Source organism: Conger conger, chromosome 1 (assembly GCF_963514075.1).
Source record: "Conger conger chromosome 1, fConCon1.1, whole genome shotgun sequence".
In the NCBI taxonomy this organism is placed as follows: Eukaryota; Metazoa; Chordata; class Actinopteri; order Anguilliformes; family Congridae; genus Conger; species Conger conger.
The window spans coordinates 25,195,412-25,222,846 of NC_083760.1; the positions used below are offsets into that span (position 1 = coordinate 25,195,412).

Genomic DNA, 27,435 nt, shown 5'->3' on the forward strand with positions numbered 1-27,435 from the left:
AAAACTCCGGGCTTAAGACTTGACATGCTTAGTTTTCGAATCGCCTGCCGCCGAGAGCCGACGAAGTTCACACCGATAAAACTTTCTTCTAACGACGTTCTAAAACCATCTCATCTCGTCTTGGCTGTTTGGTGGAGACTGGGCTTAACATGTGCTGCCAACATGTGCTGCCCACGCCACCAAGTGTTGACCTCTGTCAATTTGACTTTCTGCTCTGTCAGGGCTGTCTTTCAGTAATAAAACCACACAGGGAACAAAGTGGTATGTGGAATGTGTAAATGTGTACAGTGTGCGTGTGTGTGTGTGTGTGTGTTTGTATATTCGCGAGTGTCTGTCTGTGCCTATTGGCTCTGTGTGGGAAGGTACATGTGAAGAATGGTTGCTCTAAAGGGGCGATGTGTGGGGAGAGACACAGTGAGTCACACAAAATCACATTCAGACATGAAATCGCTGGCTGGATGCACTGCAGATCTCAACTGTCACCTTGACCCAAATCTCCTTCTTACTGACCTGTGAAAGAGTGGGCAAGGAACAGGCCAGAGAAGGGGGTGGGGGTGTGACGGGGCAGGGGGGGGGGGCGTAGACTGCTGTACTAATCCCAGGCAGCCTGTGTTGTGGCGTCTCCAGCAGTAAACAGGAAACAGGGGGGCGGCTGCAGGAGCCCGAGACCATATGCCTGTGTGACATTTCCCAGCACCTCGGAGGAAAGGTGAAGAGATCAATAACCAGCTCTGCCTCTGGAGGAAACGCCTGCGCTACCAAGCGCTGCGGGCACACCGCCCCAAATCAGCCGCCTTCCTCCAACACCGGGACCCCCCTCTCGCTCCCCGTCCGTCCCCGGTTCAAAGGTAGAGGTTCCCGGGGTACAAAACCCAGGAACCCTTAATCACCGGTCGTTTCCATGGCTCGTAAAGCGGCCATTTTGTCCGGGCCTCGCGCTCGTACGCGGGGACATTAAAACGCCGGCTGCCCTCCCCCTGAGCGCCTCGTTCCGTCGGCTCTTTACGACCTCGTCCCGCCGGCTCGTACCCATCGAACTGCGGAGTCCATTAATGAGAATGCCACTGATTGCCACATCCTGTAATTTCGGGAGTACGAGTGGGAGGAACAGCTTCACGCTCGGAGAAAAGGGCATCTTCTTCCCCTTCGGCTCCTAAGCTCGGGTCACGTGACCCGTCCTCGCACTGCGGCGAATACCGTCGCACCGGCCTCTCTAAAAGGCCGTTCTGATTTTAGAACCCCACTCAGCGCTTTGTAGTGGACCTCTCTGAAGAGGCCCGGGGTGTTCCAATCGCTCCGAAACGGGGCGATCCATTTAACATGGTTGAGCGCAATTTTATCCACCACTCCAACAGTACCGGCTCTCAGACTTGGGTGAACTTTGCGCACTTTTTAAAAAGCAGGCCGTCCGCGGTCGCGAGAACCACCTCGGACTCAGCCGAGTGAGCCCGGTTGTGTTCTCTTTTGATTGATAGGTCACACAGAGGTGTTAAATTAATATTTTTCTTGACGTCTTCCGAAGAGCGGACCTCGGCTCGCTGTGAAACCCAGACCGCGAGCAGCCTTCCGCCGTCCGCCCGTCCGAGTCCCGCAGCCCGCTCCTTTCCAGCCCCGGCTAATTACAGAGGTTATCTCAGGCTCCCCCACCGCCAGATTCCAATTTCAAATCGCCCATGGTGCTCCAGGACACCTGGGCGCTCTCTGATTTCGTACACACGCTCATTAATTTCGCTCCGAACCCAATCAGCGTCTTGAACAGAGGTAGGGATCCTGCGGAGGGATGTTTTTCTCGCTGCGAAACAGGCGATCCTCCACACGCCACCAGAACATAGTCGTTGGTTTTAATAAATGCAGCTCCTGATTTTGCTGGGTGCCTTACCACACTTGACCGGGTCTTTGTACTGTATGCGAAAGTAAACAAAAGTAAAGAGAATCCATTCCACTCCGAACCCAGTCAGCGACTCAAACACAGGTAGGAATTCTGCGGAGGGATATTTGTCTCCGCACATAACGGTCAACGCTACACACTAGGGGAAGGGGAGAAACCACACTCCACAGGTAAAGCCCCCAATGTGTAATTTAATATGTGGAGAGACGTCGGTGCTGGGATTCTCATTATCGATCGGCCGCGCTATTTGATTCGCCAGAGTTAAGTTAGATGTTGCCATAACAACACTCGAAAGACTAGATTTGGGCATTAGGGTCCGTTTCGTCTCGAGAGGAGACTCGCCGTTTTCGAGAGAGGGGACGATTGCGCCCGATTTCCCCGTTTAAAAAAAGGCCATCAACGGAAAAGGAGTTTTATGAAAGCAAAGGACGGGGACTTGAAGGAGGCTGCGGGGGGAAGGGCCGGGGGGTTTAAAGGGGTTTTTGTGTCTGCGAGAGAGGCGGTCCTGATGAGCCCTCTCAATGTCCCCGGTCCCTAAAGACTCTTGAGGACCCCTTCACACAGGCTTCCACAAGACTCTCGTTTTGACGACGAGGGCTTCGGAGGGAGAGCACACACAAGAAAAACACAAAAAAAACCAAGAAGACCAGCCGTTGAGAACGCAACAAATCCCCTTTTCCTAAAACCGCATGACGACGGTGGAAACAAACCCCCTTGACGCACACAAGGCCAGTCGGATGAAAGGCTGTTTTGAAGGGCCGGTCCCCCAGGTTAGTCTCTTTTAACAAATGGGTGAGAATAGTAAATAATTCACACGCCGGCTGTATGTACAGAGCTCTGCATAGTGTCGAATGATGGAGGGGGGCTGGGGAGGCTGGCCTTCTTTGATGTGATTGAATGTAATGTCCGTGCTTAACCACCAGAGGGCTCACTGAGACTGAGAGCAGCTTAGAGACTGAGTAATGTGGGGGGGGGGGGGGGGGTTATGTATGGGGGGTGGGAGAGGTGTTGAAGCAGCTCAGTTTGCTTCTGTCACCACACCGTGACAATCCCTCTGTGTCACAAAGCATCCCACTCACTGACTCCCAGATCCCCCCCTTTTCTGAGCTCTCTCAATTACACCGGCATGTAGTTTTCCTGTTCCGGGTTGCCCAATTGGCTTGGTGTCAGTGGAGCTACCTGCTAGCTGGAAGGGGCCCGGAAGGTTGGTGATTCAAGCCCCGGTGTAGCCCTGATAAAATCCGCACAGCCGTTAGGCCCTTGAGCAAGGCCCTTAACCTTGCATTGCTCCTGGGGGGATTGTCCCCTTCTTAGTCTCAACAACTGTAAGTCACTTTGGATAAAAAATAAAAGCGTCAGCTAAATAACAAATTATTATTTGTCATTTATATGTAACCCCCATTTCTGTTGTGCGCAACTCCATTTTAGCATTAACTGACACCAATAGGCACCTGTCAATGATCACGGACTTGCAGTGGACGCAGAGGGAAAGCATAAAGGAGCCACACACAGTCGGCCAAGCATGAGCACAACCACGCGTGGGCTGTTAAATTTCTCCTGGACACCCCTCGTTTGTACATTGTTTGCATTACATGCCACTATTGGCTAGACATGCAGAAAATTCCAGAAGCGGTTTTCATCTGAGAGCCCACAGTGTTTGGTTTGGGGGGGGTGGTAAGGGGCAGGGGGGATACCCAGTTAAGGGCATGTAAACCCTTGGGATGTGAATTTTTAAATATAGGGATATTTTGTTGTCAGCACTTCTGACGGAGGCCCATTATGCCATATGCATAATTCAAAAACACAAATATCGTTGTTGACACGAGCAAGGCATATCATTTACAAGTCTGTCTCTGTCTAGAGGGGCTAAATTCAGGGCTGGGAATTAGCGGGGAAATAAATTAATAAAGTGCGGACCTGAGCTCTTGCATGTTGATAAATCCTTCAGCAAAACGGTGCTGGACAGCAGCCTCGGTGAGCAGAAATCATCGCTTCGGTTATATATTACATGCAAAAGAAAGCTTTTTTCCCCTCAAAGTTTAATCTCATGTAAAAAAAAAAAAAAAAGAAGAAAAAAGAATCATGTATTCTGGATGTACTCAGTTTGAAATGAAAGCGTTTGAAATTGAAGGACTGTTGATTGGTCGGTAATGGCTGTACGGCTGCAGCGAGATTGGATTGATATGCTGATGACATCAGGAGAGATGCCTGGCCGCCCTCTTGTACTTCAACACGGCGGAGAGCTGTGCTGGGAGAAGAGGCCGGAAAGCCCGGAGTACGCTCGCAGGAATAAGAGCCGCGCTCCCTCGCAGTGTGCCGTCTGTGCGTCTGTCTCACCTGCCTCTTTACGCGGCGTACAGTGGGTTAGAAAGAACCACCGCTGGGCGTACAGTGAGAAGTGTTACTTCACAACGCGTGTAGACACCTAGAAAGTGCTGCTCTGGTTATCGTGAATGTGGCAGAAGCTGCTTCTTTTTTTTTTTTATTCCTCCAAAAAGGTGAAAAGTGCAAAACTTTGTATTTCTTTTATTTATTTACACACAATACGTAAAAAACATTACGTCAGAGGGACAGTCCCGGAGAGGTAAGAAGCCTGATTGAGCTGATGCATGTACCTTCCCTCGTGATATTAGCTAAGCTGTAAGTGACAACTTACAGGTTCATCAGTGTTATTTGGCAGAAATTTACGAAGACAAAGCAAGACAAAACTATCGCAACGTTTGCAATGCAGCCAGTAAACCAACCAATCATTAATTATCTTTGTACTCTTCATCCAATTTCATCTTTAAAGAGGTTACTTTATCCTCTGTTTACAGGTGTTGTTGTGTCTCATGGTATGAGACTCTTGAGATAATAAAAAATGTGATTCCTAGATAAGTTCCTTCAAAATAGGAAGAGCACGGCCAGCCAATGAGAAGGGAGGGGGGGAGGGAGTAAAGGCTTGTGAAAGATGAATCCATTTTTCCATCTAACCGAGCAGCACATTGCCAAATGTCACCCTCTCCCCGGCGCCAGGAGATGAGATGAAACCGTTTCGCTGTCGTTTAGGGAGACGTGACTGTGATTTCGCCTGATGGGGCCGACCGCTTTCTGGCACGTTCCGGCGCTTGCCAATTCGCCGCCGATTACGACGCGACCGTTAGGGGACGCCCCTGGCCGAGGCTCCGGTCGGGGAAGAGGATCGGTGGAATCCTGCCCCCCCCCCCCCCCCTCCCCTCTCGGTGGTCCCCCTCGGCTCCGCTCGGTGCACGCACAGGCTTTGGAGTGGTGGGAGAGGAATGTGAGGAGGATAGAGTTCCCAGAATCCTCGCTGTTGGGCATGACCCCCGGAGTTCTGTTTGTCCACACGCTTACACAGTGGCCGTGCTCTCTGTGCGTTTCATTGTGCCTCCAAACCTCTCTCTCTGTAGGGTGCTGTATGTGTGCCTGCACATGTGTGTGCTTGGATGTGAGTGTGTGTGTGGTGACAAATAGAAGAGGATGCAACATTCAGATGTGTATTTGTGTATAAATTCTGTTCTTTTATATAATCATTACCTACCTCTTCAGTCATAATCAAATTTTCCACAAACACACGGACACATGCACCACATCTTCACCTTACTCCAGGGCTGGATTCTAACTTTTCTAAGTAGCATATGTGCTGATAAGTTGAAAAATGCAGGTGCATGCTAGTGCATCCCAATTAGTAGATGTGCTCCAAAATAATTTTTCCAGTTAGCACGCATTCATTTTTGGCAGCAAATGCTCCTAACATCAGACCTCTGTAGAGCCCCACCTTACTCTTTCTAACATTACTAATCCTAAGAGGATGAATGTTATATAGGCCTACATGTATTTTTTCTCTTAAACGTCCACCGATCTGAACATTATGATTATAAATATTGTAATAATGCGATGTGTCATGGAACAAAGCCTACTTGAGCTGCCTCTCATGTTGAACCGACCCTCCCTGTCTTAGCAGAAAGCATGTCAGCTTGTTTACTTATTATGGCGAAGCTGCACACACACACTGGAGTGCGAATCAATATGGTGAGAGAGGCAGTGGGAGGCATGATCTGTCGCTGTGGCAGTTTGGAGAAGGCGGGGGTTGAGGAGGAGAGGTCACCATGCTCCTATTGGGAGGACGGGGGCGGGTCAGTTCACCTCCCAGCCGGACTGTGATTGGCTGCCCGGCCCCGTGGCACAGGCCCTGTTTCGGGGATAATCCCTTCCCCCCCTTCACGCTTTCTTTGCGAGGGTCATGCTTCTGGAACGCGCTAGCGGCTTACATCCTGGTGGCCGTGGCATTTCCCAGCAGTCAGGCTATGGGACAGCGTTAGCATTTTGCTTGGGAGAGCACTGTGGGAAGTTTATTACAGAAAGAGAACAGCATAGGACTGGGGATGTGTGTGTGTGTGTGTGTGTGTGTGTGAGAGAGAGAGAGAGAGAGAGAGAGAGAGAAAGCGAGATGGAGTGAGCTCTAAAGCTTCAAATGTGAACAAACTGTGCCACAGTACTAACCTCAAGTAAATGGAAGGGCACGCAGTGAAACAAGGGGAGAGGACACAGTGCACTGTTGTACAGGCGAATTAGAGGGTGTATTAAAGTTTTTTTCCCCTCTAGAGAAGGCTTTTAGGCAGAAGGCTTCTTTCCGAGGCCATTCGAAAGCAGCGATGGACTCTTGGGGTCTTTGTTAATTATCTAAAAAAAGTGAATGATTCTGCTGAATGGTGAGGCGGACATGTTGTTGTGGGTTTCTTTTTTTAATTGGATGTGGATGTCAAACTTTTGTAGACATCCTCCACAGAAGCATTTTTCCTGCAGCAGCCTTGTGTATACATTCAGTGAGCTCTTTATTAGGAATTTATTAGACTTATTTTTTGGAATTTCTGTCTTCTGCTGCTGTGGCCTTAACCACTTTGAGGTTTGACGTGTTTTGTGTTCAGAGATGCTCTTCTGCATACCACTATTGTAATATGTTGTTATTTGCGTTAATGTCACCTTCCTGTCAGCTTTGTCAGCTAGTCTGGCTATTCTCCTTGGACCTCTCTCATTAACAAGCCATTTCTGCCAGCAGAACTGCTGCTCACTGGATGTTTTTCACATTACTCAAACCACCCCTCCTGCCACCAACAGTCATTCCACAGTCACTTAGATCATATTTTTTCCCCATTCGGATGGTTGACGTGAACATTAACTAAAGCTTCTGACCTGTATCTGCATGATTTTATGCATTGAACCGCTGCCACACAATTGGCTGATTAGATAATTGCATGAATAAGTAGGTGTACAGGTGTGAATGTATAAAATAAAAGCAGGGAATATGCACTTTAACCTCAGTAAAGCGTTTTGAGTATCTAAAAATGCGGTACAAATGTAATGATCTATCTATGTGGATTTTTAGATTAGAACCAGAATCAAAATACCTCCCTCCCCGCCTTTTTCTGAACACATATGTGCAAATGTACACACAAAGACAACTACCCACACATTCAGGGTGGGCGCAATCATTTCAGTCCTTAAGCCTATCTCAAGGTCATGTCAAGGTCAGCCGGTATTCTTTTCCAGGCAGAGCTGTCTGTTACACGTCCTTCAGCTGTGTGGCCCTGTTCCCAAGGGAGAGGGAGGGGCTGTCACTTTTCAAGACACGATCAGTCAAACGCAGAGCGGCGTCCTCATCAGCAGCCTCTACTCCCTGTTGCAGGGACGTAGACCAAGGGCAGGCCCGGCCTCGCTGCGTCTTGCCAGCCGCCACTCCTATAAACAGACCCCCAACCCCGCTCACAAGATTTAGCAGTGATGACGAACACTGCCCCGCAGTGAACTGCACCCGTCGTCATGCAGATGTTCAGATAATGCCACCAAAATCTTAATTAACAACAGACTACATTTCCATGCCTCAAAAAGCCGGAATTTCATATGGCAGATCAAAGCTACGTCTGCTAATTTGCAATGTAATTGTTACTGCATTTCATCACATCGCCTTTTGATTCTTTTTTTTGGTGGGGGGGGGGGCCGCGGGGGCCATACCGCCCGGCTCTTTGACGAAACCGCATTCAAAGAGTTTTTTTATTTTTAAATCACCGCATTATCGTCACAACCGCGGATATGCTCCTAGTGGCTTGGGCTGTGTTTGTATTTAATGCGAAACCCAAATTGCCAAAACCGCGGCGTTTAATATGGTCTCCGGCACGCCACCGCCGCTGTGCACACAGCCAGTGCGTAAAACACACAGCAGACAAACGCTACATGCAGGAGAGAAGGGGGGGAGAGGGAAGACAGAAAGAAAGATGGAAACAGGAGGCAGATAGAAATGGAGGAAGAGAGAGAGAGTAGAAAGAGAGAGAGGGGGAAGGAAAGGGAGAGAGGCAGGGCGGGAAGGAGAGGGATAGAGAAAGAGAGAGGAGCTGTTTAAAGGTGAGTTCTGAGGGAACTTCTCTCGCTCCAGTGTTGCGGATGCCCTTGGGGACTCCCTGTCTTCCCCGCTGTTTGAGGAAATGTGCACAGTCCCTCAAAGGCTGCAGCGAAAAACGGAATAACAGCAGCGGCACGCCAGCATCGCCTCTCCGTGCCGTTTACTCCGCCCGCGACGGCGTCTCCTTTCCCCTCGATGGTCAGACGGGGAGCGCTTTTAAACGGAGGGCGCCGGACGGTAGCTTCCCGGCCGCGGGTAAAGGCGGAAGGCCGCCGTCCTCCGCGCGTTTCTTCTCAAGCGTGCGAACGCCTCTCCCTCGGTTTCCGCTCGCAGTCTAATTACGGTCTGCCTGGCTGTGTAGAAATCAATTTCATACCCAGTTGTCCACCGCGTCCTGTTGGCGGGTGGCGGCAGGGTGCGCGGGACTGTAAGGCCTCAGGATGTGTCAGCCTGCGTGTTACGCCGCCTTTGAGGAATATGAGGAACCTGAACGCTTTTTTTTCCCCTCTGTTGTCATCCGACGCATTCGCCGGGTGCGCTGTGAAACCGAAGCCGTCCTTGCGGCGACTACCTTCCCGAGCAGGATTTTGTCTTCGAATTTTGCAATTACACCCACGCCATTCGATTGCGAGTGTAGTGTAGTCATAGTTCAAGCAGCATAAATATCAAAACAAACTTACTCATTATCTTTACAGGGATAATATGTCGTATACATTTGGTGCACCTGGCCAAGCACGGTATGTAACAGTATTTGTGAGAATATCTTCAAATGTAAAAACATTGCTTAATTTTAAATGCTGCTTTAACACTACTACCAGTCAGCTACAAATGATAATAATAATAACGGTGTCATAGTTTTATAAACATTTATAAACACATATAAACATTGTATACGCACACACTTCAAAACATTATATTTCCATAATGCCTTGAATCAGTCCGCCACGATATCCACCATTTAAAAAAGTGACAGCTACTCTTTATAAAATGATTGCTCGCATGAAGCCAAAACTATTTTCAGTACTTTTGAAAAGCTATTAGCTACCCTAAGTCCTTTACTTGCAAAATAATCACATTTCTGAAGATTGAATCCTCTTTATTTTGGAGATATTGAGTGACTTCAGAAAATATTTTCTCTTCAAAATGGATACAGTATATCTCGTATATAGTATAACTCTCCATATGCCACGCCCCTCAACCACCCCCTTTCTCTCGAGCGCTCGTTGCACCCACATAGCAGCAGATACACCACATAGCTCCCACCCGAAGCCCCCTGCGCCCCATCTCCCCCTTTCCCCTTCCCCACCTCTCCTTTCCTTCCCTCTCTTTTTTTTTTTGTTGCAGGGGAATTCGCTCTGTGTATTTCGGTCCGCAATTAATGTGAAAGCGGCATAATGCGGGTGTGACTCTCCGCGCCCGACGCTCTCCCATTTATCATCACACTTTTACATTGACCTTGACACCCACTTCATTAGAATAAAGATTGTCTACCATTTAGGTTACATTGTTCCTGCGCGCACAGACCCCATGCAAATTTCTGCTCCGCCAGAGGAGCGGCGAGTCTGTCAGGGGTCGTCCACATTAAATGATTGCGGCTATTTTCCAACTGCTTCTTTTCATTCGGTTCAATTCAAGCCCCTCTCCTCTCCACCGCCGGGGCTTCTGGGAATTTAACTCTTTTCACTCGGCCCCGGCTCCCGGTCCAAGAAACGCTTTTTAACGAGCTTTAAATAGGAACACTTAATTGGCTGTTAAGAAATGCTTGGCGGAAGGAGGGAGAGGGAGAGACGGAGAGGGAAGAGGGAAAGAACCCCAGAAAAATCGCAAAAGGCTCAATTCTTTTTTTTCTTTCTTCCCCCCCCCCCCCCCCCCTTTTACCCCCCGCCCTCCTCAAAGTAAACTTTTTTGTTCTATTACAGTGACAAAAGAGGCCACTTTTCTTGGGCAATGCTCATTATCAGGGCAGGATCGTGTTGTTGTTCCGGGAAAAGCGCGTTGGATCATTGGCGGGGAAACGGGAGGCGTGATGTGATTTTCTTTTTTTTTTGTGCCCTCCCCCCCCCCCCCCCCCCATACCACCTCAGCTCCCATGATAGGATCCCAATTCATCTCCATTATACCCCCCCATAAGTCAAAACAATGCTGGGCCACATTGGTGTGTGAAAAGACAGGGAAACACCAAAGGAAATAAGACGTCGGTTCCCATAACAGCGTCGCGCAGTGATATAATTAGAATTAAATTATTAATGAGGGATACTTAAAAAGATTGTTTCATGATCCTCTATTAGTGAATTTGCAATTCATTTCAATATTTGTCGTTTGATTTATATCACGGATAATGCAATATAGGCCCAATTAACAATGCATGGCCTGTGTAATACGATTTTCGGTTAATGCAAATGGAATAAGCTAGAAGAAAGAAAAGCGATTGGAATCCTCAAATGTAATTTACTCAGCCAGTTCTGCCATTTTAAATGACATTGCACTTTTTAATTTTTCTTCACCCATCAAAGCCGGGGCACCAAATTTATCCTGATCAGCCAAGTCTATTATTCATTTACAGGGAAAATCGCCCAAGCAGTTATAATTTCTATTGCTTTCTCTGAGCTATTTGCCTTAAATTATCATCAATGAGGAAAAGGCAGGCGGCTTGACAACACTCTGATTGTGTGCAATTTGGCGCCGGTAATATATAGTATACAAGGGACTGTAATATATGCACTTTTGACTTTCTAACTTGGCTTAGCAAACAGGAAGGGGCAGTTAAACGCGTTTTTTTTTGGCTCTCGTTCTGCCCCGTATTCATGCCCTCCCAGACCATGATTATTTCTCCTCTGAAAACATTGTGATCTTGGCCGATTGTATTGTTTCCTGTGTTTGTCTGCTGTGGAAAAAAAAAAAAGCTCCCAAGCCCGGAGCTGTAACAGAGATGCAGGGGTTTGAGCCTGTCTCAGACAGATTCCTGCGATCCGGGCAGCCAGCTGAACTTAGGACCCAGGGCTGCTGATAAAAAGGGCCTTTGTTTGTAGCTGAATGGCATTAGCCATGGGCTTCCTATGGGGTCACCAACAAGCCTGGAGAGAAGACAAGAGGGGGAGGACCGTGAAAGAACATCCATAAACCACACACACTCACACACACACACACAACATACACACACACTCACACTCACACACATGCACACACACGCACACACAACATACACACACACTCACAATCACACACACAACATATACACACACACTCATACACACTCACACACACACACATGCACACACACACACACAACATACAGACACACCCGCATACACATACACACACTCACACATGCACATGCAACATAGACCCACCCGCATACACACATGCACACACACACGCACTAACATGCACACACACACACACATGCACAAAAATACACAGACATATATGCACACAAGCACACACACACACGAATACACACAACACACTTACGCACTCCCACACCCCACATGCGCACACATGCACAAACACGGACACACGCACATACTGTGCACGCACACAAACACATGCACAAACCTACACACACACATACCCACACACCCTCACGCACGCACACATGCACACACAACATACAGACACACCCGTAAACACACACGCGCACTCATACACATGCATACACAACACACACACACACACACACACACACAAACACATGCACAAACCAACACACACACATACCCACACACCCTCACACACGCACACATGCACACACACACAACATACAGACACACCCGTAAACACACACGCGCACTCACACACATGCATACACAACACACACACACACAAACACATGCACAAACCTACACACACACATACCCACACAAACAAACCAGGCACACGCATGGGCATGCACACACACTTACACACCTCAGTTTCTTACTGGCAAAAGGAAGAAAGCAATAAGTATTCTTCAAAACGGCCTGAAATATTCAGCAGTCAAACCAAATCTGGCCGTCGGATTCCGTTGTAAAAAGAAAGTAATCCTTCGACCATGTCACAGAAGTCGAAGGGGAAGCCATTGTAGAGAGCCTAGAAGTCCAGCGGCCCTTTTTCCCCCCCGTGTAAATAATTCTCTGTAAAAGGCCCTGCTGTTCCTGTGGTTTCGCTTTTTTTTTTTCCACCAATCTGTGGGCTGACTGTGCGCTTCTTTGTCTATTGATCCTCTTGAATTTCTCATTAACACTTCGCAAATCTGTGCAATGTATCCTCTTTGGAGAGGAGGAGGGAGGGGGGGGGCAATGAGGTGGGGGGTGGTGGGGGGGGGGGGGGGGCAAAAATGTTGTGAATTCCACCATACAGCCTATTGTTTTCTCCTCTGTCTGAAGTTATAACAAGAACAGAATTCCCAGGAGTCTTTGTGGCAGAGTTCACATTGTATGGCCCTATAGCGTCCTACTCCTGAGTCATCTTATTCTCGACATTCCTCCGCTCTGAAAGATGGCATTGTCCTTGAGATTTGTTTGCCACTTAATGTATTTTTTCACAAATGTAAAAATGTTTTGTTTTTTTTCTTCACTCGCTTTCAGTTCGGAAAAGAGAAAGATTCCGCGCTAGATCCGATCTGGAAAGGCTTCTGGAAACGTCTCTCTCTGACCCCACAGTGACTGGGCACCTTGTTCTTAAACACTGAGGGGGGAAAAAAACGCTTGACTCACTGCTCAATGTGAGCCTTCTATACCAGCTGGAAAATGGCTTATTCTTCTGGTCACCATGGTGACAATTAACAGTGTTTCAAGGCCTTTTGTTCCAGGCCCATTTGGACAGATTTTTTGGGGGGCGTGATTTTTCACCAAAAAAAAAGGAACCCCTTGATTTACAAAAGCGTGCACTTTGCATAAACTGTCAAGAATGTTGTCTAAACCAGGGGGTTAACTTTTTCCCTTTTCCTACTTTTTTTTTCTGAGTAAACATTTTTGCATTTTCTGTGTGCGTGTGTTTGTGTGTGTGTGTGTGAGAGAGAGAGAGAGAGAGAGAGAGAGAGAGAGAGAGAAAGAGAGAGAGGGAGGGAGGGAGGAACTGATGGAGGGGGAGAGAACTCAAACAGCCATCGAGGCCCTGGAGCCTCACGGCTGTGGACTGCTGCTCTCTCAGACTCCTTTTCTTTCTCTTTTCAAAGTGTCCAACGGAAAAGAGCAGACACTCAGGATGCTGCTGCCAAATTATTAGCACAGTGGCTCAGCTACCGGCTAAAAATGTTGCCTGTGATGGAGCAAAATTACACATAATAAAGGTCGTAACGCTGGCCCTGCAGTTTGATGCATGGCTGTATTGCTTTGCAGCGGAGCCTCCCAGGCTAATTATAAGCGATGAACAGTGTTTGTGAGATTCACTTTATTAGCGTGCATATAAAAATGCTAATCATACAGTAGCTTCTCGAATCGCAGTTCATTTTCCAAGGGTGGCGGGCCTTCTGCTTAACACTAATAGCCAATGCTGTTTCAGCTTAAGGTCAAAGAACATCCAAGCCCTTGAAGCAGAAGGATCATTCAGTGGTGGTTCCATGGCGTTCTGTTATTCTTAAGACACCGGGCTCCATAACACTTCAGCGGAAAACGCGTGGTCTCTTCCAGCTCAGCTCGTATTACTCTCACACCGAACGCAGGCGGCTTTAGTGCAGCCGGGGTAATCCCTGCTATCATATCCACATCGAATCACAAAGTCGTGTACTGGGGGCGGGGGGGGTGGCGAAAACAGAGGCATTGTTCCGTGAGGACCCCCGCAACTGTTTGTTTTCCCCGAGCCATTGTTGTACTGCGCGGTCCCTCTCTCTTGAACTAGCACAGCTAGCCAGCTAGCCTCTCTGGCTAACGGCTAACGCCTTGCTCGGCGCTGGGCCTTTTGTGTCACCACCCCGGGGAGTTTTAACCGTGCGGCAGTTATAACTATGTCCTCCAGTTACCCCCATGCCCAAACCCACCCCACCCCCCCATTTACTGAATGCGTTCTCAGGTCAGCGGGGTAAAAGGAGACCCCAGCCCCGAGGAGTCGACCAGGGCCAACCCAAGACCCCAGGCGATTTAAATAATACCGTTAATCTTGTTATCGCTCGCTCGCTATTCTCCGGGCGAAAATTCATTGCGGGCCGCCCGCGCTGGTTTTCCCCACCGCCAGCCTTTACGGCAGAGAGTCGCGGGGAAAGATTTACGCCGCGCTACGCCCGCGTCACGGGGAAAAGCCAGAAGCCGGTTTATGCGACCGCAGCGTCATGACAACCCCCGCTCTCTGCTTGAGCGTGATAATTGCTGCCTTGTGAATGTTTAATAACAGCCCGACCCCGCCCCGCCCCACCCTAATCCCGGTTCCTGCGGGAGCACCTTGGCGGGTAGCCGTGGTTCCGGGTCGGGGCTGAACGGCCGGGGGACGGAGGTGCCCCCCCTCGTATCCGCAGATGTTTGGAGCCGCGACACGAGTCCTCCTGTGGGGCGACTCAACATCGCTCCCTGAGCAAACTGGGGGGAAATTACGGTTCCTTGGGGTGCTAAGTAGAAGGTACACGGCTATAATTTGTCTCTGTGATGGTCTTCTGTCTCTATGCCTGGTTTTTGTGGATGATTTCTCTACCCCCGTGCGGTGTGTGGAAATCTTCTGGGAATCCCTACTCATTTTTTTTTTTAACAAACAGCTTGCTGGTGTTTGGTCACGTCATTTCAAAGTGAAATGTAAGGCTGGCCTTGATGACCAGGGATGGAAAATGGAAAATAGCTCAAACGCTATTTATTTTGCTTGTAGATATCTTGAAAATGGTGGGTATTGTACCATTTCTGTCAGTTGTTTTTCACCCAGTGTAGGTGGTGTGTCTTTGCTTCCAAGAGCCTTCGGTTTCCTCTGTGTGGCTCGTTTGTGCCAGTAATGTGTTAAATGTTTGTAAGAAGGCAGTTATAAGGCGGGGCTTCTGCCTCAGTTCATGGAATCGCACTTCTGTTGTCTCGACACGTCACAGAGTCTGAACAAACTTTAATTTAATGGATAAGATGAATCTACCAAGAATGCATTAAATGTTTTCATGTATGACTGCATTTTTGCTGACATTTTCAAAGTCTTTCATAGCCATTAATATGTGAAATGAATTAAAAAGTAATGACTGCTTGTTGATTTTGACTCACGTTTATTCAAATGAATCTTTCGATGTGCATTCTGTCATTTTCCATTTACCATTCCCCCACCAAAATTTCCAAGCGTTTCACGCTTCAGTTTTAAAGGTACAATAGGTAAGATTTTTGTGTTAAAACATTGTAAGTCCTTCCTATTATTGAAAAAGGCTCACTGACATGTTGATCCTCTGCCTGTGTTTATAGTCCTTAAATTCGGGTTTCAAAATATAGTCAACAGACTGACACTCTGTACTAAAACATTGTACTGCTGTACAATAATTCAAGCTCATTGGTTGAAAATTGGTTCTAATTACCACATCCAAAGGCATGTGGGGGGGCGGTTCAATGTCAGCTCATTCACAGAGAAGGGGGAGGGATAAACATTGTTGTGGGTGTTGGTTGCTGCAATTCCTTTCTTGACCGTTAGAAGTCCGAAATTACTAATTGTACCGTTAATTCAGTGAGATAGATCCTCCCAGGCATACAATCGGCACAGACACAGAGCTCTTCTGTTGTAGACTACCTAAAATGGCCTCAGCAGTACAGACCACATTGTTACAATCAACACGAGACTAATATTCTCTATCCATTAACGCCACAGATCGCAGAATGTTCCTTATGCTCTGGTATAATGGAAGACCCAACGGGAAACCTGCAGTCCAGATGCTTTACTGTAAGCCATCAGCAAATTAGCACTCCATTGCTCAGACAAAATAAAAAGCTCAGTGTTAGCTGCTAGCTGTACCCACATTATAAATAACTAAATAGCATTTATCGTGTCCAAATAACTTGACAGTCGATGATGCATTAAGCCTGCGATTTTGAACTCAGTGATTTAGAACATTACATAGAATACCACAGGTTTCTAGAGCATTCAATAAATTGCCTCCCCTGATTGTCCCAACACAAAATAACAACTGTATTTAAATTATTGTTGTGCTCTGGCACTGGTTAGCAAACTACAGATAGCTGTGATTCAGTATTAACTACATCCTTATTGTCTAAGTACAACATGACTTGAATGCTGTGAAGTACTGTGAGGTACTGAAGTATTTTTTTATCATAATCATATTTTTTTATCCAAATTGACGCTGTTTACAAAAAAAGTGATGATGCATGCCCCAACATTATCACAAAGCATTGACAAGGTTACCAATGAGGCCCTTGATGCCTACAGGACAGCTGGGAATGGCAGGTCTCTGGAACCAGCCTGCATATGCATGTGCTTAAGTTCAGATTTTGTGTGTCACATTTGATTAAGCAAACAAACTTAACTTTTAAGTTTCCTTTTAGACATAATCTACTCATAGTCCAAGCTCGTGACATGAGCTGTCAGCTAAAAGCCTGGTTAGATTGGTTATTCGATTTTGTTTCTTGCATTTATGGCCGGGTTTCTGTCCCTTTCAGGTTTTACTTCAAGCAGAAAATAGCTACCAAGGAACTTTAGATGACCGACTGTAGCTGACCTTGACAGTTTCTGAAGAAGCTTACTTGAGAAAAAACTTTTTTTGGGGGGGTGGGTTGGGATATGCTTGTTACCGAGAGGCCTTTTCTACATTAATCTAAAAGTTTTGATCTCATACATTTTAAGTGTCTGTATTTATTTGCTTTTTCCTTTATGTGTCTTGACTCCTAATCGATATTTTGCCATTTTTAAACAAAGGAAAAACCTGTAAAGTCAATATTTGCTGTCAAGAAATAAATAGCGTGATTCCCTTAGTTTTAGATGGTAAAAGGTTTAATTTTGCAGCAGTATTAAAAAATGAAAGGGATTGATGGCTAAAAAGAATCTGCGATACCATCTCTGTCATAAAGGCGACAGTGAAAAATGATTCTCAGACTGTTGACAGCAAAAGGGAGGAAAAAACACAGAGCGCATTTAAATATTTAAATGTGCATTGGCTGTAATGATAAATGACAACTGAAAACTAGAATCAAGCAGCTATTGATGCAGAAAATGAAAAGGGGGGGATGAGTGAAGAAATTAACCGAAAAGGTGTGAGATTGAATAGCGTCGAGTTCGCGCTGTACAGTATGTTCCACAGTCATTAAGCCGGAAACGCCAGTTCTTAAGAACGGATCTGTTTGAAAATTTCCATACTATTATCGTGCATGCAAATAATGCCTCATTTTCATGCAATTTGCCAAAAAAGTCTCGCGCCGAAATATAATTCTATGCAACGGGGTATATGCCCCAGTGAATTTGACTTAAGTGGCAAGAAGAAAAAATATACATACGTGGGGGCGCATTTCAGAAGCGAAAAATTTTCACGGACGGGGATCGTGGCCAGTCGGTGCTGGTCACAAGAGACGTGCGGTTGCTCTCCAGACAAAGCGATGTTTGGCTTCCGCGTCCCCGCGTTACGGCACCGTGTGGAACAATCGCGGCTTTATTACATGAGGTGAGTTAAGAGGTCATTGTATATTGGCCGTGAATGCCCAAGTTAATGTGGCCTTAATCCCAATTTAAATGTTAAACAAACAATGTGTAATTAGAAATCAGGGCTTCGGTTGGTGGCTGTTTTTCTCCATTAAACAGCAGAACATTTTCCCTAATGGGGGCCACACATTGAATGGAAATAATGGCCCATTTTTAGCCGGTGTTCTTGCTGGTATTGAGATGTGTGGAGTGGTTTATGTGAGAGAGACTTGGAGGAGGCACTGGGGAGAACTGCGGAGAATTCTGGGAGAAGCGTCCGGTCGTTCTGTTTGGGTATCTGGAAATATGTTTTGTTAATAATTGAAGGATGCAAAGGAGGGCTGGCTGAAGAGAGATCAGAATGGAGACAGAGAAGGTTGAAGGCAGTTGTCACTGAGATGTTGAGATGGCGATTGCGATGCCCATTGAGATGGGGATGACTGGCATATTTTTGGCCAGATATGACAATCTGCACAATATTGTACGGATCTGCACAGTATATGTCTTGTGTTGTTCCTTATGTATGAATTTGCACAGCATACTAACTGGGACAGTATGGTGCATAGTATGCTGAGTTGTGTCCTACATACCAGACCTTGGTCAATTGTTATGGATTAAAATATGTTTCTGTGCCTAATTGAAAAAAGAATTCCCACTTTTGAGAGTACTTCATAGGTTCCATGCCAGACAAGCTCAGTAAAGCGTAGAAAAGTATTTGAATCCAAACATCGACATAGTTGACCCAGGTCTTCTATGTACCAATCTGCATAAGATACTTACAGTGACTTGTCTTGACTGCTGATTGTGTTCGATGGAGTGACCCATGTCTCAGCGTGTTGAAAGGACTGTGTGTCTGCCTGCAGGGGAACAGTGTGGAGATGGCCATGTGGCTACCCAAGAAGACCCAGCTGCTGGGCCGGGTGGAGTCTCTCCTCAGGAGCGGAGCCGAGCTTCCCGCCGACTTCCAGGAGCGCGTCGGGGCCCTCACGCGCAAGTGGGACCTCCTGCAGGTGAGCACCGAGCGATGCTTCAAGGTAACAATAATCTGTTATTTTATCCGAGCGAGAGTTGATTTGACTAAGCAGGGGACAATCCCCCCTGGAGCAATGTTAAGGGCCTTGCTCTTATTGTGGCTACATATAACTGTGGCTACATTGAACCAACCTTTTGGGTCCTAGTCATGTACTTTAGCCAATAGGCTACAGACTGTCACGTGAGCAAAAATTTAGCTGCGTCTACGGACAGAGAAGGGAGCGTGGGCTTCTTTTTTGTTCTTCCCGGAGACCATCGGCCATCCGTCAGGACCGGTTAGCGGCAGCCGCCTCTGTGAGAAGCGGTCTCACGGCATCGGAGGAACAGCTGAACCCTCCCGGGCTGCTCCACGCTAAACGCTAATGCAGGTCGATATCCCCCACCCCCCCACCCTTGAAAGCTTTCTTCCATTCATTTCAGTTACAGGAGGCTTTTAGAATCGCGAGTGGAGATAAAGCTGGCTATGAGCTCATTTGAAGGGAGTGACTCAGGATCAACGTGGGTACAGTCTATAAATGATGAACAGGCCTAAGGCCCCCCAACCCCCCCCCCCCCAGAGCTGTTATCTATGCAAGACATACACAGGTAGCTTCAAGTACAATATCCCCCCCCCAACCCCAACCCTCAAGCACCCACCTGTGTCCTGATGGGACACTTTCCGACTTGGATATCGTCCAAAGTGTAAGATCTTATCGGCTACAACCTGCTTGACGTTATTATTAATTGTACGGGGTCGGCTAGCGATGTCTATCGCGTTTCGGCTGCGCGTTGCTTTTAAGGGCTAATTTTGGATTAATCACATCCCTTCTAATCCATTTCACAAAAAAATATAATCGCGGTGATTTTCAATTAGCCGTCCGGTTCTGGCAGCCCCCCGCAGCACGTGGTCTTGCGCGCGAGGCTCGACGGGAGAGCGGGAGAGGCCCGGCCTCGCCACGCCCGTCTCCGGCGATGCCCTGCACTACCGCCCAGGCGTGGCGTACCTGCCCTGCCCGCGTCTGGTTTCACCGTAACGGCATCCGGAATGATCGGCCCGCCTTTCCCCTTCTCCTCCCCGCCAGCAGATAGAGGCTCCTTCCTCAGCCGGCTACACAGTTCCGCTTTGTTTAGCTGTTTATTTGCTCGGGAAATTCAACTAGGGACGGGTGTCAAGGCAACAGACTGGGGGTGAAAATGAAACATGGTGGCACAATGGAAAAAAAAACGGGTTCCTTCTATAAAAGGCGAAATGATTTGTGAAGGAGAAGGGGGGTGGGGGGGGGAGGGAGACAGACAAAGTACAAATTGATCCTGCCGCTGACCTGGACTGAATTCCCCGCTCCACCAATAAGAGAGGCCTCAGCTGCAAACGTTTGGAACATGTCTTATACATGAGCAGAAAGGGATGATGTCATGTGATCTGTTTTGCATATTCCAATAGGATCTGTGCACATAACACACACTATAGAGCTGTTTCTTTCTTTTTTCTTTTTTTTTTTTGTTACACTGATCTGCTCCAAGTCAAAGAAACGAGAAGGGGGTGGATGGGGGGTTGGAATTAAACTCAATTAGCATATGCATTATTCTCCAAAGCAAAAGAGTTTTAATTTAAAACTAAGCACCAAAGAACTTGAGATTGTTTCCAGCACAGTAATCAGTGTTAATTAACATTTTGTTGCTTTACAGAAAAAATAAATAAACGCTGACATTTGAACAGAACGCACATGTAAAAAAACAAAGTTCTGTTGGGTGCGAATATTTCTTTCATCTTAGGTGAGCGGCGTGGAGGGGAGAACCATCAGAATGAGACGGCAGTGGTGCGGAGAGTTTAATCTGTGAATTTCTGCTCCCTGTGCTGTGCATTACGCCGTCTCAATTGCATATTAAACAAGCCTATCAAGTCAGGCACCGGCATCTGCTGTGCTGACACAAATTGTGAATTAAATGAAATTGATGTCCTCTGTCGTATATTTATGAAGACAGACCATTCTCTGAAGTATTCTGCTTATGAAGAATTTATGATTGCAAACTGTTCCAGAACAAAATAAAGTGGCAATAAATTCCTTTTTTGCAACCCGACCCTCCAAGGGCATTGATTTCACCTCCTGCTGCAGCATTTGTCACGGCGCAAAAACAATAGCTAAATCTGGAATCCATTGAGAGCCTTCAAATTATCAATATTCAAACGAGGAGAGGAGAATGAGAGCGGGAGGGGAGGGGAAGGGGGCGGTGGGCCGGGGAGGGTGGAGAATGCCGGCAATGTCCTTTGCCGAGAGTTAAACACTTCGGAAAAGTAACAAAGGGCCACTTATGGGGCTTTTCAGGGGGAAATTATTGACTTCAAAGAAAACAGTTTAGCGAATTTAACACAAACGTTCTGCTTCTTATCAACAGAGTGTTACTTCCTCCTCTCTCGTGGAAAAGGAGAAAAAAAAAAAAAAAGCCCAGGCGTTTCTCGAAAATTAATTTCCAGCCCCCCATTTTCACACTTTCCACCCTCCCGTTTGTTTTTCTCGATTACGCCGGGTCCGGCGAGCCCGCTTATGAATGGATCCGCTAATTGGTAAACAAAATGGCAAATTCGCCAAAATGCTCAGATACGGCGGATAACCTCTTGTGCTAATGCCTGGCCTTGTCAGAAGAAGTCTTTTTATAGGGGGATTCTAAAACACGGCAGGCCCGATTCATCTCGCCATTGTGGCGCGCGCAAACATTACGCGGAAGCAACACGGTCGTGTTAATAAAAGAAGTCATTATTAAAGATGCGGAGGGGATGCAGAAATTACAGAGTGGTTAATTGATGCAGTACGAGGGAAAATAGCCACTTCATTGCTAACTCATAATCACATCTGTTTCCATTACAACTACTCACAGACACCGAGCACAAAAGGAACAACAATTACACTAACCAGTGTGTTTATTAATTGGATAATGGTGTGTTTTGTAGCAGCAGATGCCTTCTCGGAATACAGAGCTCTATCTCAAAAACCCCATTTCCCAGGCAGGTGGGAACTCAGTGGCGCTCACAAAACACACTTTCAGACTGGCGCTCAGCATGGCGCACTGCATTCTCCATTAGAAGTAAGAGAAAAGAGAAAATTGCTCGCCAGACCCTCATCGGGGGGACTTTTTTTTTTTTTGTCTGTCTGTTTCTTGTTTTGCATCGAGCAGACATTACGATGTTGTGCCATTAAAATGTGCAGACACATTATGTTTTCTTTATTTGTGTTTAACGCTTAGTGGTTTGGTGTGCTGAAGCTCTTACTTCAACTATCTGCATGTTTGTCTCAGATGCACCAGTGATGAGCGACTAAATCCTCTCTTGTTCAGTTGTCTGGACTTCAGCTCTGATAAATACTGTACAGCGGGGTCTGTATGTATGTATTTGGACAGTGACACAATTTTAAAGGGATGTACATCCATATGGTTGTCAATACCCTCTAAGTAAAGTGCTGCCTGCTTTAATTTGACAGTTTGTACATTGCGCTGTGTAGGAATTACAGCCTCTCTGTATAGCTTCAGTGCACTCACAGTGTATGCTTTGTTTACCATTGTCTTTTCTCTCATTTGGGGCAAGGTTTCTTAATAAATGAGATGGGGGCATACAGAGGTGTCTATTGGAGTTGAATCTCTGTACATGTATTCCTGAGAGTACTTAGGCATGGGTAGTACATTTTCAGTGGTCAGTGGGGGAATCATATCGTAGCAGTAGTAATAATAATGGTGATTATGATTATCGTAGTTGTTACTAATTTGCTTAGAAAATACCGTTATCCAAAACAATTTTCATAACTCACGCTTAATGTGATTTATTGCTATAACAGACAGATATTTACTGTACCTAAGAAACTGAGGTAATCATTGTATGATGTTTAATTGTGTGTGCGCCCCTTTTCTGGAGTGAAAATATTCTCCCTTATCCTTGGGGAAGATTTACAGTGCGTGTATTCCTCCCTGCATGTGATGTTTACTTGCAATATTGGAGTCCTTATTCATCAAATATGCCAAGGTTTCTTATTTCTTAAGCAGCCTTTTCTTTTAAGAAAGGGTAGTAAAGTTAGAACAATTTTCTTACCTCCAGTTTAACCCACATGTCTTATACATTAAACTTGCATATACATTAAATACGTTATCTTTGTTTTCATCGCAGCTTAAATACAATATTGTAGCTCACATTTCAACCCACAGTATTGTACAGTATTGTACATTTATGAGCATTTACAGTGGGCTCCAGAATTATTGGCAATGCTTTAAAGGCCAACATGTGAAGAATGCTGTACTTTATTAATGTTTCAATTGAACCAACCAAATTCAGACTTTCATTTAATAAAAAATCTAATCAAGGTTTCATAATTATTGGCTTGGTTTAGTACCTGGTGCAGCAAGATTGCCAGTCAGGGGTGCCAATAATTCTGGAGCCCACTGTATATGGTAAAGCAATGAAAGCAGTACCAAACTTGTCCACATTTCTCATGGTCCCTCCTTGTTTCTACTGTAATTATCGCACTTATGTATGCTTATTTTACTGTTCTTAGTGAAAAATGTGGTCACTTCCAGCACTTTGTACTGCACTAGGGTTTTCAGCGCACCTGTCCCTGGTTAGGGTTTTGCACTTTATTGTATGTCACTCTGAATACGAGCGCCTTCCGAATGCCTATAACGTAATGTTCCTGTCCGCCCTTCCCGCTGTGTGTCACCAGAGCATTCTGGGGGAGCACGCGGAGGCCCCCGGCCCCGGCAGCCCCGCCCGCGATGTCCGCTCCCTGCTCTCCCCGGAGACGCACAGCATGCTGGGACAGCTGCAGGTCCGCATCAAGGAGCTGAAGGCCTGGCTGCGGGACACGGAGCTCTTCATCTTCAATTCGTGCCTGAGGCAGGACCGCGAGCAGGACCAGCAGGCCTCCAAGCAGCTGCAGTACTTTAAGGTGAGGCCCCGCCTCAGCGGGACTCCCGCCTGCCGGCCTCGGCTAATCGCGGTGCTGAACAGCAGCGGGCCATAAAACAGGAACGGTCAAATGCTGATAATTGTCCCGGATCAATCGGTATCGCTTTCCGGTCTTAACAAGCCTCCCCGTTTATGTACTGATTACGTATCCAGAGCGAATTACTGTACGTATTACTCAACCTCCAGTTTAGTTTTTCTTCATCGTGCTGAATTTGTGTTGTATTACAGGACCTTTGCTCATGAATAGAGGTTGAGTTGTGTTATTTATTTATATTTCTTGTTATAATATATATATATTTATGCATGAGTTCATTTGATCATGAAATTGTTTTCATATGAAGCAAAAACAGGAAGTAATCAGGCATGAGTACTTAAGTGTTTTATAGAGCAGCTAAAAATGACACAATTTATCTTGTAATATTAACACTATCTAAGTACAGTTAATAAAATAAGAATATAGCGATGCCAAATTGAGTAGTTTGGTTGTAGCAAGTAGGCTATTTTCAGAGTTAGCTTTTTACTTTACCTTCAGTTCTGTTAATAGGCTGTAGTAGTTTAGTGTGTGTCCTGGTGTTCATAACTGGGAAGTCCCATCGTTCACTTCCCTGTTCTTTAGGGAATAATGAATACCCTTTTTCTTTATAAAGTGTACAGTATATTGTGAACTGAAGTTAATTCACCAGGCTGGCTCCAGCTTAGATCCCTGTTTAGTCAAATTATCAAACTAAGTTTCTCAAGCCACCCAAGAACCACAAGCTCCAGACTAAAGGTCAATGGGAAGTGTAAAATTGTGGAAATCATTATGAAAGACAAACTAACCGCCAACGGTGATGAACACATCAGCCAGTGCATGCTTGAGTGGACGGGAAACAACTCTTGTATAATTACATCTGGAAAATGAATCTGTTTAATTGTAATGAGATATTTCTTGGCTCAGATAGTAGGGTGCTTCTGATTTATGAGTCACCCAAGGTCCAAAAAACGGTGTGGGCCGCAAAACTACGGGTTTTGAACTACCGACTGTCATGTTTACAGTTGATCTCTGGTCAGTCAACATATACAACAACATGCACTTCAACAGGGGCTGTTCAAGAGGCTGACCCTTTGCCATTTTAGTAGGAACAGCATGACTCGACAAGACGGCCGTGCTTTTGATGAATAGGGGAGGGAGATGCCAAGTCTCTCACTCTGAGGCCCTCCATTTTGTGCTGCTTCGCTATCCAGAAACCTGTCTGGCCCCACAGGGCATGAAGTCTAGTGAATGCCCTCTTTCTATCACACCCAATGCTAGAAAACTCTCTGCAGCGAAGTTGGATTCTGCGGGTGCGGGGGGTGAGCTTTGTTTTTGATTGTGAAGCCAAAAAGTGTCTGCCTGCTAAATGGCTGTCTCTCCTGTCCAATAAGCACACGCCCTCTGTTCTATATGCAGCGCGAAAGCACAGCTCGCTGCCGTGCCTGAAAATGTATAGGAAATAATTATTTGACTTAAAAAACCTCACGGAACGGCGCAGGGTATTAATCAAGCGATGTCAAAACACAGGTAGTGGGGTTGATTACATTTCTCCTGCTGAGTGACAAACATAATAAGAAGAAAAACCCATTTAAATCTATGCGCGGCGAATGATAGTGGGGTTCGGGAGCCATGCCGTACCGAGAGCTTCGGCTTTTCATAGGAGTCGCACGAGAACGGGGTGGGGGGGGGGGTGTGCGCCCATCGATTTCGTAGGAACGCACTGGGCAAAAACAAAAAGATTAGAAATATTGATAACTGCAATTCGCATGGACAGAGAAGCCATTACGCTCCCCAAGCAAAAAGGGCCAAAATGAAAGGAAAAAGTGCCTTTAATGATCATATATCTGTTTTGGCAATTGTGCTGAAAATGGATCCAATATCCAGAGTTGGCATAATTACAGTGATTCTGAAAGGACAGCAGCAGGGGAGCCCGGCTCTGTCTTGATAGCTCCGCAGTTCTGCGCTCCTATAGGCCCGGTCTGGTGGCTCCTCTCACCATGGGAACAACACGAGCGACGCGTAAACACGCCGTCCTCGCCGACTCCAGCTCCCCTCGCTTTTAAGTCTTACCCGAACACAATGCACTCTGCTCTTAGACCGGGCCTGCGTCTCGCAATATCGTAAAAACATCACAGCGAGATATACAAACCCACGCACGTGTAATAACCTCGCTTTATTCGTAATGCGTTACAGCTTTTCTGATAATACGGTACTTCCTGTAATTATCATAAACATACGAGTAAACATGACAGGAATGTCAAAATGAATGCAGCGGGGAGTGCTGTTACTAGTCCCTATTAAGCGAGAGCAACAATGTAGTACAGCTTGGCGTATTAGTATCGGCAGCAGAGAGGACAGGCAACAGCAAAGGTTGTCGAACACAGCAACAGACATGATAACAATGAATGCTTTTGTCTCTCATATTTTTCATGGCTTTGCCATTTGAAAATAAGTCATTCTGATCAATTGCTGAGAAATTGAATAATATAATATCTCTCCTACGCAGTAAGGTGGTGTAGTCCTACCGTAATACCATTGTTAAAAAATATTTTGGACTTTTATAGGTCATGCATGCATTGCCTGTTACCCAAAGGCAGATAACTGATTTGTTTTCGGTCTGAGAATGGATATTTTAAACAGCAATTTCCAAGTTTTTCACACTTTATTTCAACAAGGTAACACTACTATTGTGATCCAACGACGATATGTCCTGTGAACCAGTGTTTTGGTCATTTTTCAGACCTTTCCGGAATCTGCTTGGCTGGCAATAGTGGCTCTGTTAATATTGCGATGTAGTGAAAGTGTTGACAATGGGAATCACAGGATGGGATGTAGGAAAATAATATTTGTGGTTAATGTCGAGTAATGAATATGAAGTTTCTTGGCCACACAGAAAATTTGTACTATTATTTATTAGCATTTGTATCCTTTGTATTTATTTTCATGAACTGGTTCAAAACCCAATTTCATACAAGCACAGTGACTGCGGTTTAGTAGTGCAAACATACTTAATTCCTCAGTATGGATGTTATTGCCATTGCAAATTTTATGGTGGTGTTCTAAGGCTCATGTGGAGGAAACGTACAAAACCAAAAACACTGATAACTACATTGAAACTGCTTAATAATATCCCATCCACTTACAATGTGGTTATTTGCTTACAGTAATTAGCCATTTTCCATCTGTTTTACCACTAGTCAATTACATGGTGCAGAATTTGTCTTCTCTCTGTTGTTTTGACAGTTAGTCTACATACTGAATAGTTTTGTGTCATGGCTACCAGTACTAGGACCCACTGTAGAGCAAGTGCTGGAACCTAACTCTGACCGAACAGTGTTGTTGCATAATTAACTTTTTACATGAATTAGAAATTGAAACAGAATCTTATTTTGGCCATTTAACCTCTATTCTGCTCTTGGATCACATTTTAAGTGGCAAATTAAGAGCAAAATCTTATCCGCGCCAAAATAATTTTTTCGTTTAAGGCCCGTAATTTTCTTCATGCATGTCTTAATGATGTGTTTAAATTGTAACCTCAACTTAATTCAATAAAAAGGGTATTTAGATTATGCGGGCTTGACCTCGCAGTTCGGCACTACTTTGGAAATTAGGTTTGCGCGTACCGCTCAAAT

General features: G+C 46.0%; 1 protein-coding gene across 2 annotated transcripts in view; it reads left to right on the forward strand.

Annotated features, from left to right (window-relative positions):
- The window catches only part of akap6 (A kinase (PRKA) anchor protein 6), a 164,663-nt gene that overhangs the window by 114,992 nt on the left and 22,236 nt on the right, over positions 1-27,435 (forward strand). For both annotated transcript variants that reach the window (XM_061218527.1, XM_061218528.1), the window contains exons 10-11: positions 18,698-18,844; positions 23,546-23,770. In XM_061218527.1, coding sequence (XP_061074511.1) covers positions 18,698-18,844; positions 23,546-23,770 — 372 coding nt within the window. The remainder of the gene's footprint in view (positions 1-18,697; positions 18,845-23,545; positions 23,771-27,435) is intronic.